The sequence below is a fragment of the Dipodomys ordii genome, unplaced genomic scaffold (genome assembly GCF_000151885.1).
Source record: "Dipodomys ordii isolate 6190 unplaced genomic scaffold, Dord_2.0 Scaffold95, whole genome shotgun sequence".
In the NCBI taxonomy this organism is placed as follows: domain Eukaryota; kingdom Metazoa; phylum Chordata; class Mammalia; order Rodentia; family Heteromyidae; genus Dipodomys; species Dipodomys ordii.
The window spans coordinates 5,230,862-5,243,189 of NW_012267311.1; the positions used below are offsets into that span (position 1 = coordinate 5,230,862).

Below are 12,328 nucleotides of genomic sequence, written 5' to 3' on the forward strand. Positions count from 1 at the left end.
CAGTAAGGCAAAAATGGCCAGGCATATCTAACAGCACCAAGACATCATTCTTTCCACCACACATGCATTCTCTCACTCCTCTCTCTCTCTCTCTCTCTACCCATACCCCTAACACCAGGTACCTCACCTGTCACAATGGGGTAGGACTGTGGGCCTGGCACACTGCTCCCGATGTCAGCAGGGGTGGGGCTGGTCAGATTGGCCTTCATATCATCCAGCCCTCCAGCCAGCGAGGCCATAGCTGAATATTCCGTCGTCTGAAAGAAGAAATAGATACATCTCAGCAGCAGATTCAGAGACACTCTGGTCAAATGCACCTCCATGTTTTGGGCTAAGTACCAAGCTGGGCAAAGCCAGCTTGCCTGTGCTGAGGCCCACAGGGGCCTCAGGAATTCCCTGGTTGAAAGGGTAGGTTCACTGGGACAGAACAAGACCGGTATCCAGAATCAACGATTGGCCCAATGTAGAAAAGTGGAGTTCATGAAGCTTCACAAGATGTCAAAACTGGCTTTGTGTGGCCTGTGCCCCTAGTCAGCCCAAACTAGCCCCAGACCATCATTCTCTTCCACGTAGGGAGGAAAACCCCAGTAACGAATGCAAGGCAGAAACAAAGTCTTCTTGGAAGAGGGTAGACAGAGTGCTTCAGAAATAAGTGCAAATTGAGGCTGGAGGGGAACTTTGTAGCAGAACAGGCAGAATCTAGATCCAGAGAATTTATCCGAAATCTAATACATCCAGCCAATTGAGTCACAAACTGACAAGTGCTTTTAAATTCTGAAAGCACATAAACACCTATGTGCTGAATACTCTGATCCCAAAACATCTGGTTTACCGAACCCACACCAGCCACGTGTACTGGCCTGTGACTCGTGTCTCCTTCTTTAAACCATTTCATGAAACCAGAGTTTGCAATGAGTCATTTCATGCAAACCCTTGTCAGAATGCCTCCAGAGAGGGCAGTAAAGATGCCAGCTTGGATCTTTCCATCTAAGGACAGACTAAATTATAAAGAGACATAACATGTCTCTTCCTTTCACTCAATCTCTAGGCCTATTTACAGTTAAAGAAAACAACAAAGCCAGAAAATTGGTGTGCATGCCAAGCTTTGGAGTAGGGAGATTCTCAGGTTCCTGGCATTGCCAATAGGGGACATATCCCTGTCTGTCTAGGGCTATATCTTTGGCAGGCAAGGACAGGGAGGCAAGCAGTGTTCTGGAAGGGGTTGCTGGCACTCTGAGTAGGATAGGATGATTAAACTCTGAGCCACTGGAGGAAAACAAAGGAGCCACTGGACAAGTAGCAGGCAGAAGGGACTCAGGCTCAGGCACATACCTGCAAACCAGTTAGAAAACCCTTCCAGGGATGGTGACAGTCACGAGTTGGGGCTGCAGGAGCCCTGGGGTGCTGTTCACTGATAACAGTATGGTCAGAACCCTAGGGCTCATCAAGCATCTTCTACAAGAGGCTGATTCTGAACATGTAGAGAATATCCTGGGCCTCAAAGTGGGTCCTGGGGCTTCCCACAGAGAACAATACTGAAGGGACAAGCCTAGCAACATCAAGAATCACTACAAAGCTGCAGTAATTAAGACAGTGTGGTATTGGCACAGGGACAGATAAATAGACCAGTGAAACAGAATGGAGACTAGAAACTGATCTGCGCACATATGGAACCTTGATATATGAGTGAGGAGACAGACAAATCAGCAGGAAAGGATGGACTCTTTAATAAACAGTGCAGGGTAACTGGTTATCCATTCAGAAACAAGGGAAAGAAAGAAATTGGATCTTCACACAAGACACAAAAATCAATCCCAGGTGGATTAGAGACCTAAATGCAAAAAGCAAAGGCGTCTAATGTGCTCAGCTCTAGGTCCAGCCAAATATCTAGGGGCGCAAGCTCGGCCTTTATAGAAAAGGAAGGAATATGCTTTTGTCCTAGGGTGTTCATGCAGGGCTCACTCCCCATCACTGTGAGGATAGGAGAGAGTCTCTGTTATTTTATGGCTCTGCCTCAGTACTTCCTCCTCCAAGAAGTCATTCTTGACTACCAGGAGGCATGAGTCCCACTCCAGCTTCTCATTCTGCCAAATGGTGCTAGGGAAATAATAATCATAATCTTTACAAGTGCACCAAATTTCCCACTTGACTGTTCTTGAGTTCTCCCTTCTTATACACAGATATTGTTATCCCATTTTACCATGATAGAAGGAAAGCGACTTGCCTGAAGAACAGAGAAAGGCAAGGCTCTCACACATAGAGAAAGGCAAATCTCATTTAGTAAATTTCTGTTTTGCACACAGTGGGTAGTGTGTATGAGTTGGAGATGAAAATATATTTCTTGTTGAAACTTACAAGCAGCAACTTTGAAGGCATTGCCTTCATCATGGGCAGCAGAGAGCTGTTAAAAAAAAAGGTCAAGGCCTACGCTTCATCCTTGGAGGATGAGACTTGGTCATGTGTTAGCCTCCAGATGTGCTAAGAATGAATTTGGAAATAAAGCTCTCCAGAAGCTGCTCCTTCAGTGCATTGCCTTGGTCAAGTATAAGGGAAGAATGCCTTCTGTAAGGTCTCTTCCCAGATGACATCTTCTAACTTTTTGGGTCTCTAGGAGTAGGTCCCAGTTTTCTCTATATCTCAGATACCCTGATGGAGGCCTGAACATAGTAGGTGTGGATTCATCCCACCTTTACTAAGTCTTGGGATGAACAAAATGGCATGAGATACCTGACATGCTCCAAGAGAAAGATATATGCCCCCGGAAATTCTAATAGGAAGAAATATACAGAGCTATTTATGTTCATGGGGTGGAGAATGATCAGGAAAGGTTTCTTGGGGTGAGTTCTAGTTTACCTAGGACTGAGAAAGTCCTGTCTCCTAGTCTGGAATAGCTGAAGGAAAGCTTAGCGGTAAATAAACAGCTATGAGGCAAAACATGCTGCTGTTCTAGCTGAAGGGAAGTATTCAGGGTGGAGATGGAAGGCTAAGTAGCTGCAAGTGGACCAGCAGGGATTGGAACCATTCATAAGGATGAGCATGAATCAGTGCTCCTTCCCAGGTCCAGGCACCATCCCAGCCAACAGATAGTACTCTAGTACACTTCTCCATCCTATTCAAGACTTCCCAAATTGTAACAGGGCTATGCAGCTGGGTCTGCTGGGGAAGTTTCATCTCCCTGAAGGAAACAGAGTCAATGGGTTATAAGAATTGTAGAGAGCATGGGCCATTGGTATCTCTTTGTGCTCTAGGCTAGCACTCTCCCTGTTGAACCACAGCGCCACTTCTGGATTTTTCTAAGTAGTTAGTTGGAAATAAGAGTCTCACAGACTACCCTTCCTGGGCTGGCTTCGAACCACAATCCTTAGATGTCAGACTCCTGAGTAACTAGTTATTACAGGGATAAGCCAGCAGCACCTGGCTTCTCTTGACTCTTAATGTACTTAATTTCCAGGTGGAAATTGCTATTTGATTTTGTGATACTCAATTACATTCAATATCAAACAAAATTCATTCAGTTATTCCAACACTTTGTTTTGGATCACTGTTTTTCAAGACTTGAAATCTTCAATCTGCATAGTACATACAAGAGGAAGTTCAAAAGTCCTGTCACTCAACCACCACTGGCTTCCACAGGTAGAAAGAACTCCCCTGAAGAGCCATGACTTGGGGACATGTAGTACTCAAAAACAAGGCCTTGGCTGCCCTTTCCCAACCATTCTTCTCATTGTCACTACCTAGCAAAAATAGCCCAGCAGTCAGACTTCACACTCTGACTCTTTCCGAGGTGCCAGAATCTAGTTTGGGTGCTTAAGTGTCCACCAAGACCTCATCGCTGTCTGACCCTTTGAGCTGCCTGTGATTTCTAAGGGAAACTGCATTCTCCCCAATCCCCTGAGTTCTCAAGAGCATTGTTGTACTGGCTTTGCTCCTCAGACATTCTAGGTACCATTTGCCTCTGCCTGGGGGCCCATCTTAGTTGCTTAGAGAGCTCCTACATTATCTGCAAAACATGGTTCAAATGTATTCCTTGGTAAAGCCATTCCTGGCCCTATACTTCTACAAGGAAATAGTCACTCTATGATGCTTTTACGCTGGGTGGATTTTGTACAGAGCTCTGTGATCATACCTATCCCTATATGCAATGGCTATCTATCTCCCTCTTGGTTACCTTGAGAGTATGAGACATGGGCCTCCTTGGTGCTTGTTGAATAAATAAATGAAGGATCCAGAAGTACGATAGAATCCACAGTTCTCATACATTAACTAGAAAGTGTTAGAACTATAGCTTTAAGTGATATACTAACATCCTTTGCCCTTCTCTCAAGTCAGCTGACCAGAGAGCAATGTCCCAGTCCAACATTAGTTAAATCCCTTAGAGAAGTACCTGTAATGGAATAACAAATGTTGAGTGCATTTGTTGAATGCCATACAAGGTAATGTGTCTGTGTGTGTGCGCATGTGCACGCAGTCCTGGAACTTGAACTCAGGGCCTAGGCACTGTCCCTGAACATTTTTTTGTTGTTTTGTTTGGGGTTTTTTTGTTTTTGTTTTTGTTGATCGTGGGGCTTGAACTCTGGGCTTGGGCGCTGTCCCTTCACTCTTCAGCTCAAGGCACACGCTGTACCACTTGAGACACAGCGCCACTTCTGGTTTTCTAGTGGTTTATTGGAGATAAAGAGTCTCACTTTCCTGCCCGGGCTGGCTTTGAACCATGATCCTCAGATCTCAGCCTCCTGAGTAGCTATTACAGGCGTGAGATACCAGCACCTGGCTTGTCCCTGAATGTTTTTGTTCAAGGTTAGCACTCTACCACTTGAGCCACAACCCTACCTTCAGATTTTTCTGGTGGCTAATTGGAGATAAGAATCATGGACTTTCCTGCTGTGGCTGACGTGGAACCACAATCCTCAGCTCTTATCCCCCTGAGTAGCTAGGATTATAGACATGAACCACAGATGCCCAGCACAAGGTATTTTTTTAAACCTCTGGAGACACAGCTCATCAGAATATTCAAATTCCTTGCCCATCTCTCCTATAACTTAGTGCAAGAAAAAAATTTCTTTGCCATGACTATCATTAATTTGCCTCAGACTAAACAAAACATTAGAAACCACTCTATATTTCCTTTTACTATGGCTGCCAGGAAACTCAGTCAAATTCAGTGCTTAAGTACCATAACTGTATCATTGCTGGTTCTTTGTGTGATGATCTTCCCCTTTTCAAAATCTCTGGATTTTTGTCAGACTTACTTAGCAATATATTTTGGGCCATCTCAAATCTTTTGTGAAAATAGAGGCTGGCAGATAATATTTTTAAAATGATAACAAAATATAAAAGTAAGTAATCCCAGCTACTCCAGAAGTGGAGATTGGGAAGATTTCTATTAGAGGTAAGGCCATGCCAAAAAAAAAAAAAAGTTAAACCTTATCTCAACAAGTAAACTGGGCCTGGTGGTATGTGCCTATCATCCCAGCTACTTGAAATAATGTAAATATGAGGTCCTGAGTTCAAACCCCAGTACTGAAAGAAAAAAAAAAAGGTAAGATGTGTACACATGTATGTGTGTATGTAAGTGTATTGTGAGAGAGAGACAGACAGACAAACAGATGGGGAAGGAGAAAAGGAGGAGGAAGAAAGAACAGCAGAGTGCATGGAAGAGGAAGGAGAGGAATGCAGGGGAGGGGAATTGAGGGAGCAGAGGGGAGGGAAAGGAATGGGAAGAGGATGGGAGGGGAAGGAAGAAGAAAGAGAAGAGGAGGGGAGAAATGAGGGGAGGGGAGGGGAGAAGGGAGAGGAGACTTAACTTAGGAAGTTCAAGGCTGACCAGTAGCATGGGTCATGTATCAGTCACCTCCATCCTTGGATATGCTGTCCCTCCCACCTAAACCCAGCCATGCACTACTACAGACAACAGCTGTGTTCCACGTTTCCGGCTTCTGAGCCCCTGAGGCTTTTTCTTCAGATATCCTCCCCAATACAACCCTCTGATGTTGTCCTTTGACCACAACCCAAAAAGAAAAAATTGAGCTGAGGTCAACAATTTACAGTCTTCCCAGGCCCTGTGCCTGGTGTATGGCTGTGTGCTCCCTCCAACCAGACTCCATGCTCCAGTTAATGGAAAGCCTCAATTGTCTCAAATATCCAAGCCAGAAAAGTCACTTGGGGTCATCTCTCCCACTGGACAAATACGGAGAAAAAAGGGAGTGCACTACCTTGGTGGATTCTGTGTCATTTCTAGGCTTTACTCAGTGGTGGAGAGAACATTGAGCTAGGAGTGATCACACAGACGTCTTGGCCCAGCTGTTTCTGTCTCACCTATACAGCATTAGACAAGCCAGGTTGCCTCTGGGACAGGTCATGTGGGCACTAGCTGCCTGTCTGAGAGCTGGTGAGAATTGACTGCATAGGACTGGGAGAGCTCTTGGAAACTAAACAGTAGAGGTTAAAGAATCCTAGCAAAGGACTCAGAGGCGTGGGCCCCAGGACAGAATGCACTGGGCATCATTTGGGTCCCTAGGAAATTACCTGGAAAAGGACTGCCTGGGGCTGCACCAAGTATTGTCTCATCAGCACGGGGCACCACTGCCATAGCATGGAGGAGAGAAGAAACAGACACGTGAGAAGGAGGCAGCAAGAAGGAGGGCAAGGTTTGGGTACAAGGCTGCAGAGCTGGCTCCCCGAATAGCCAGGCTGTCTTGGGCCAGGAGGCTCCTGAACAGGGATCATGCTGGGCAGGCTCCCTTCTGGGCTCCTCCAGGCTGACCACTGGGCTTCAGATGGCCCTGGGAAACAGACTCTGAAACACTTGCCCACCTCTCCACCTGGCCAAGGGAGGGAGGAGGAGAATCCCCCAGAGGAGCAGGGGAGGAAAGTCCTCAAGCTCTGATGACTGAGACTGAGGAAGCAGAGGGTTCTTCCAGGTGCCCCTCACTGGCCTCTGTGTCCCTTCTTTCTGGGGACTTTCACTCCATGCAGCCCCTTCTGTTGCTAATGCTCTTTGCCAAGATCACTGGCTACATGAGAAAGTACAGATTTCCTCTTCAACAATGAGTTAGGAGTTACCGAAAGAAAATCAGAGGAAGCCATAAGTTCAAAAAGACTTAGAGATCCATCAATTATTGCAGTGTGGACCACAGTTGAAACAAACCGACTTCAAAGAATGTAACTGTAAAATAATCAAGCCAGATACTGCTGGCTCACGCCTGTAATCTTAACTATTCGGGAGGCTGAGATCTCAGGATTAGTTTGAAACCAGCCAGGGAAAGAAAGTCCATGAAACGCATTTCCAATTAATCACCAAAGAGCTGGAAGCAGAGCCATGACTCAGGTAGTAGAACACTAACCCTGTGCAAAAAATAAATCTAAGGGACAGTATCCAGGGCCTGAGTTCAAGTCCCAGTACTAGCACAAGAAAAGAAAAGAAGAGGGAAAAGGAATGGTAAGGTAAGGTAAGGTAAGGTAAGGGAAGGGAAGGGAAGGGGGCATGGCAAGTATGGAACAAATGACTTTAAGGAGTCCATTAGGTATGGTAATGGTATTGTGAGTATGCTTTTTGAAAGTCTTTTATTTCATTGTAAAGATGCTGTACAGAGGGGTTTCAGTTACATGCGTAAAGTAATGAGTACATTTTTTAAAGTCTTTCAAAGAAACTTTTTCAAGATTCATTCCAAAATATTTAAGGGTAAAGTGTTGCAATGTCTGAAGTCTGCTTCAAAACCAAGTGCTGGGGCTGGGAAGTTGGCTCAGTGGTAGAGTGCTTGCCTCACATGCATGAGGCCCTGGGTTCAATTCCTCAGCACCACATAAGCAGAAAAAAGCCAGAAATGGTGCTCAAGTGGTAGAGCGCTAGCCTTGAGCTGAGGGACAGCTCCCAGGCCCAGATTCAGACCCCACCACCGGACCCAAAAACAAACAAACAAAAAAAGCAAGTGCTGCTAACAAAACGTGGTAAACAAAAATGTGGTAAAAAAAAAATGTGGTAGATTGTTACTTTCTTGAAAGGAATCCAAGGACTGAAATATTGATAGAGCCCAACATGGACAGCCCCCAAAATACTCTGCAAAGGGAAGCCAGGCAGAAGAAACGCTCCACCTACATGGATGTCCAGAAATTGCAAATACACTTGAGCCCATGTGCGCATGTACGCGCGCGCGCGCGCGCACCCACACACACACACACACACAGCAGAGTAGTGCATTAGTTAGGATAGAGGGTAGGACAGAGATTAACTATAAATGAGTACAAGAGTTACTGATAAAAAGATGTAAGTATTCCCAAACTGGACTGTGGTAATGGTTATACAGTTCCTTAAACTTACTGAGAATGTACACTTTAAATGAGTAAATTTTATGGTATAAAAATTATACTTTGAAAAAAATCATTAAAATGAAGTTGGGGGGGGGTTCCAAGAAGGCAATATCAACAAGACTGGAGTGAGTTCCCCATTTTAGCTAATTAGACTATTTCATCTTCTTTCCAAGTCTCAGAAGAAAATGAAGAAGAAGAAGAACAACAACAACAACAAGAATAAGAACAAGAACAAGAAGGAGGAGGAGGAAGAGGAGGAGGAGGAGAAAAATAGGCAGCATGGACTTAAGCTTGTGGTCAAGCTTGCCACCTCTCATCTACTGCCCCAGAATAACTGTGGAACACTTTGAGCACCCAAGAAGCCTTTCCCTGTTCCTCCAGTTCTCTCTCTCTCTCTCTCTCTCTCACACACACACACACACACACACACACACACACACTCCACATCAGAGACCCAAGTGTTCCAAACACAGAAGCATCAGACCTCCTGTATGCCTAGTCCTTTCGAGTTTGCTATGCCCCTACAGGTTGATTACACCCTTGGAATCCTAGGGTGTGAGCAGATGTGGGAAAGGAACTGCAGAGGGGAGTCCAGATGTGCCTAGCCCAGAGCAGAAAAGCCCTCACAGTTAGCCCCCAGGGAAAAGCTCCTCCACACAGTGTCCTGACCACAAACCCAATTCTTCTCCAGTTCCACAGCTCAGCATCTTCAGGCTGGAGGAGTCATAGCCCATGTTTTTAAACCTGGAAACACAAAACTCCACCCAGCAAAGCATGCATGAAGGAGTCTCTCTGGGTTGGTCACTATGAGTTAGACTGGTTAGCAAGGGAACCTGGAGGTTTGGCTCTACCTCAGTTTCCCATGGACGCTGGGGTGGGGGAAACACTCTTTCCCTCACAAGCTCCACTCACTGCATCTGCTGTGAGGGAGATGGACCTGAATCACCAGGGCCCTTGGTTTTGAGGCTTCACCAAAGTTTGCACCCTGTCACATGGGGTCTTCAACTATGCAACAGGCCTCTCCTACCACAGGTCAAGTCTGACCCAGGGTCAGTGACAATGTTGCTCGTTCTGACCCAGGCCTCCAAATCCAGAGATAAGGCAGCGTCAGGAGAGACAATGTGGCCAAGATGCCCATCATGCCTGGGACCAAGAGAACTATGCAAAATATAACCAGGCCAAGTTAATAATGTTCTATGAAATTAGACCAGGCCCCTCCTGTTCTTGACTCTTTTTCTCATTTGTAACTCGGGAGAAGGCACAAGGAGGGTGGGAAGAATGAAATGTCTTCTAGGGAAGGCTCTTTTCTACTCATTTTTCAAGTTCCCAAGGCTACACATGTGAAAGAAAAGAACACATTAAAAATGTCTACTGGACAAGGTAAGAGGCCCCTAGTAATGATGGAACTGCTCTGTGTCTTGAGTCTGTAGTGTCAATGCTTTGATTGTACAATAGTCCTGTAGTAGGTTTAAGCCACTGTTGTTTCGGTGCAGAATCTAACTGTGTTACCCAGGATAGCCTCTAACTAGCAGTCTTCTTACCTTAGCCTCCTGAATGTCAGGACTGTAGACATGAGCTACTACACTGATTGTATTACAGTTTTATAAGATCTTATTAGGGGAAACTCAGCAAAGAGTACATGAGATCCCTCTGTATTGTTTCTTACAACTGCATGTGAAACCACAATTATCTCAAAATAAAATGTATAGTTTTTTTTAACAAACCAAAACCATCAAAAAGCCTTATCATTTTGTCTCTACTAATCAAATAAAAATGAATCAAACTCAGGAGGATAGACTATGAACGCCAAAACACTTGATCATCTACAAAGTACTACAAGGAATAGCAAAGATTTGAAAGTCCTCCCTCTTCCATCCAGCCTCCCTGATTTTCAGTGCTCTGTGTTCCTAACATACCCAAGTGTACAGATCTCTACCAAGTACTCATCACTCTACATTGTTCATTTAACTACCCAAAGCTCCAACCTCTGTAACTGGAGTATGAGCTTCATGAGAAAAGTGTGTGACTCCCTCATCTTTGTGGCAACAATTCCATGCCCAGTGTCCAGCTCTGAACAGATATGATTAAAGGCCCTCAGAACAAAGTGAACTAGGAAAAGATGTGGCCTGGCTCTGCCAGTCAGCAGAGGTAGCTCCCAGACTCAGAGGATAAGAAAGCACAGCAGGCATGGAGGGGTTGTGCTCTCTACTCACTTGGTCCTCCAGAACTGTGACCAGGCCTTCGGGGAAAATGGTTTGTAGAGACCAAGGGGCTTCCAAACAATGTGCAAAGTTGAGTGACTCATTTCCCTGTGTTCCACCCTTTGCACCCTTCAAAGGCTCCCATGGTTCAGAACAGCAGGGGAAGCCCCAGGGAACACAGTGAGGCAGGCAGCAATGACTAACCAAGAGGGACTGTTTTAAGATTGAAAAATACATTCATTCATTCAATTCTTAAAGCAACCTGGGGGGCAGGGGGAAGATGACAATGTCCCTTTTCAGATGGGGAAAAGGAAAACCAAGCTGCCAAAATCATGTTAAGTGTGTCCAAATCATCTCCAGCAATATGATTTCAAAGCTCAAAGTTCTGTGCTGCACTATGAGCCCCCTCTCGGCCACTTGTTAACCCCATCATGTTCTAGATGACAAATCGAGGCTGAGAGACGACTAAGTAAATCTCAGAGCAGGGTAGTGAACTCAGGTTCTTTCTGAATTCTCAATCTGTGCTCTTTGTCCTGAATTCTAAACTGTCCATTAGTGAAGCACTGGAGCCCAGATGCCGCGCAAAGCACCAACTTTCCATCTAAGTACATCTTTCCATGGTTTATGGCATCTTCAGATGCCTACCTATTCCAAACCTCCACCCTGAGCATCCCCTCATTCCCTCTTCCCTAATCCTATAATCTCCCCTGAAGATCTTTGTTCAACAGTGACCTCTTCTAGAACTCTTCAGGTGGCCAAACCACGGTGTCATTAACTGTATCCTCTAGTGTTTCCATTTAGATAGAAAGCACCCTATATGAGGAATTCAGAGGACAGTCCTGTGCACATTGAATAGCAACATTCTCAATGAATTTAGTGGGAAACAATAGAGAAATAGATGGAGGCCCGTGGCACTGGTAACAGTAAGGGAAAGCCAGGCACCTGCCCATGAGCTTTTCCTATTCTCTACTGAAGGTGACACTCTGGCTTTTATAAAGATGAGAAACCAGAGGAAGGAGATACGAGGCTTAGGAATTAACTACTCTGCATAAGTTCACATTTTAGCTAATGTTAATAACAGGGGGAAAAAAAGCTCAGCACAGAACAATGGTGCTCCTCCTTATAAGCCTTTTGATCAAGGTTAACTTTTCAAGAGCCTCAGCCTTTCATTAGGGAAATATGTTTGCATTTCACAATTATATGTCAATTCCATGAAGCTTGCATTTCAGATTAGGAAACAAAGCATAATAATAATTTTTGTGCTAATTTCTATAATTTACTTAAACAAGCAAGCCATTTGCCCTGAGACTATACATGTAAACAAACACAGTTCTCCTGTAGTCTCCTTTCGAGTTTGCTTTTTTAACAATGTCTTTTTCTCCCTCCTGTGTGCACATACATTAATTTAGCTTCCAGATTTTATTTCCTTCACCTTTTGCCCACAAATCAAACCTCAGGAAACATAGAAGCTAGAAATAAGCTTTACACACATATAGAAACTATCGAGCTAAGATGTTCCCATTTTCTCATTCAACTATTTCCATCCCTGACTTCTCCACAAAACAGCCCCCCAAGATCCCAAAGATAACTCTTTTTCATCTCTAGGAGGGGCATAGGTTTGATCCCCAAATAAAAGACAAGTTCAGCGCATCTGGAGGCTGGCAAAACCCAGGCAGGCTTCTCCTTGCCACCCTGTGTCAAGCTCACAAAGAAAAAAAATCGTACCATCCGACATGGTTGGGAGAGTTTAATCCAAAGCAGTGCTAATTAATATCCCCAGCTTTCTGGAGGCCAGTGCCACATAGAGCTGTGAGGGCAAC

General features: G+C 44.9%; 1 protein-coding gene across 4 annotated transcripts in view; it reads right to left on the bottom strand.

Annotated features, from left to right (window-relative positions):
- The window catches only part of Pax5 (paired box 5), a 173,769-nt gene that overhangs the window by 72,059 nt on the left and 89,382 nt on the right, over positions 1 to 12,328 (bottom strand). For 2 of the 4 annotated variants that reach the window (XM_013026681.1, XM_013026683.1), the window contains exons 7-8: positions 6,526 to 6,582; positions 128 to 257 (exon numbers count right to left, since the gene is read on the bottom strand). In XM_013026681.1, coding sequence (XP_012882135.1) covers positions 128 to 257; positions 6,526 to 6,582 — 187 coding nt within the window. The remainder of the gene's footprint in view (positions 1 to 127; positions 258 to 6,525; positions 6,583 to 12,328) is intronic. The other 2 variants (XM_013026684.1, XM_013026685.1) reach the window with 1 other exon arrangement.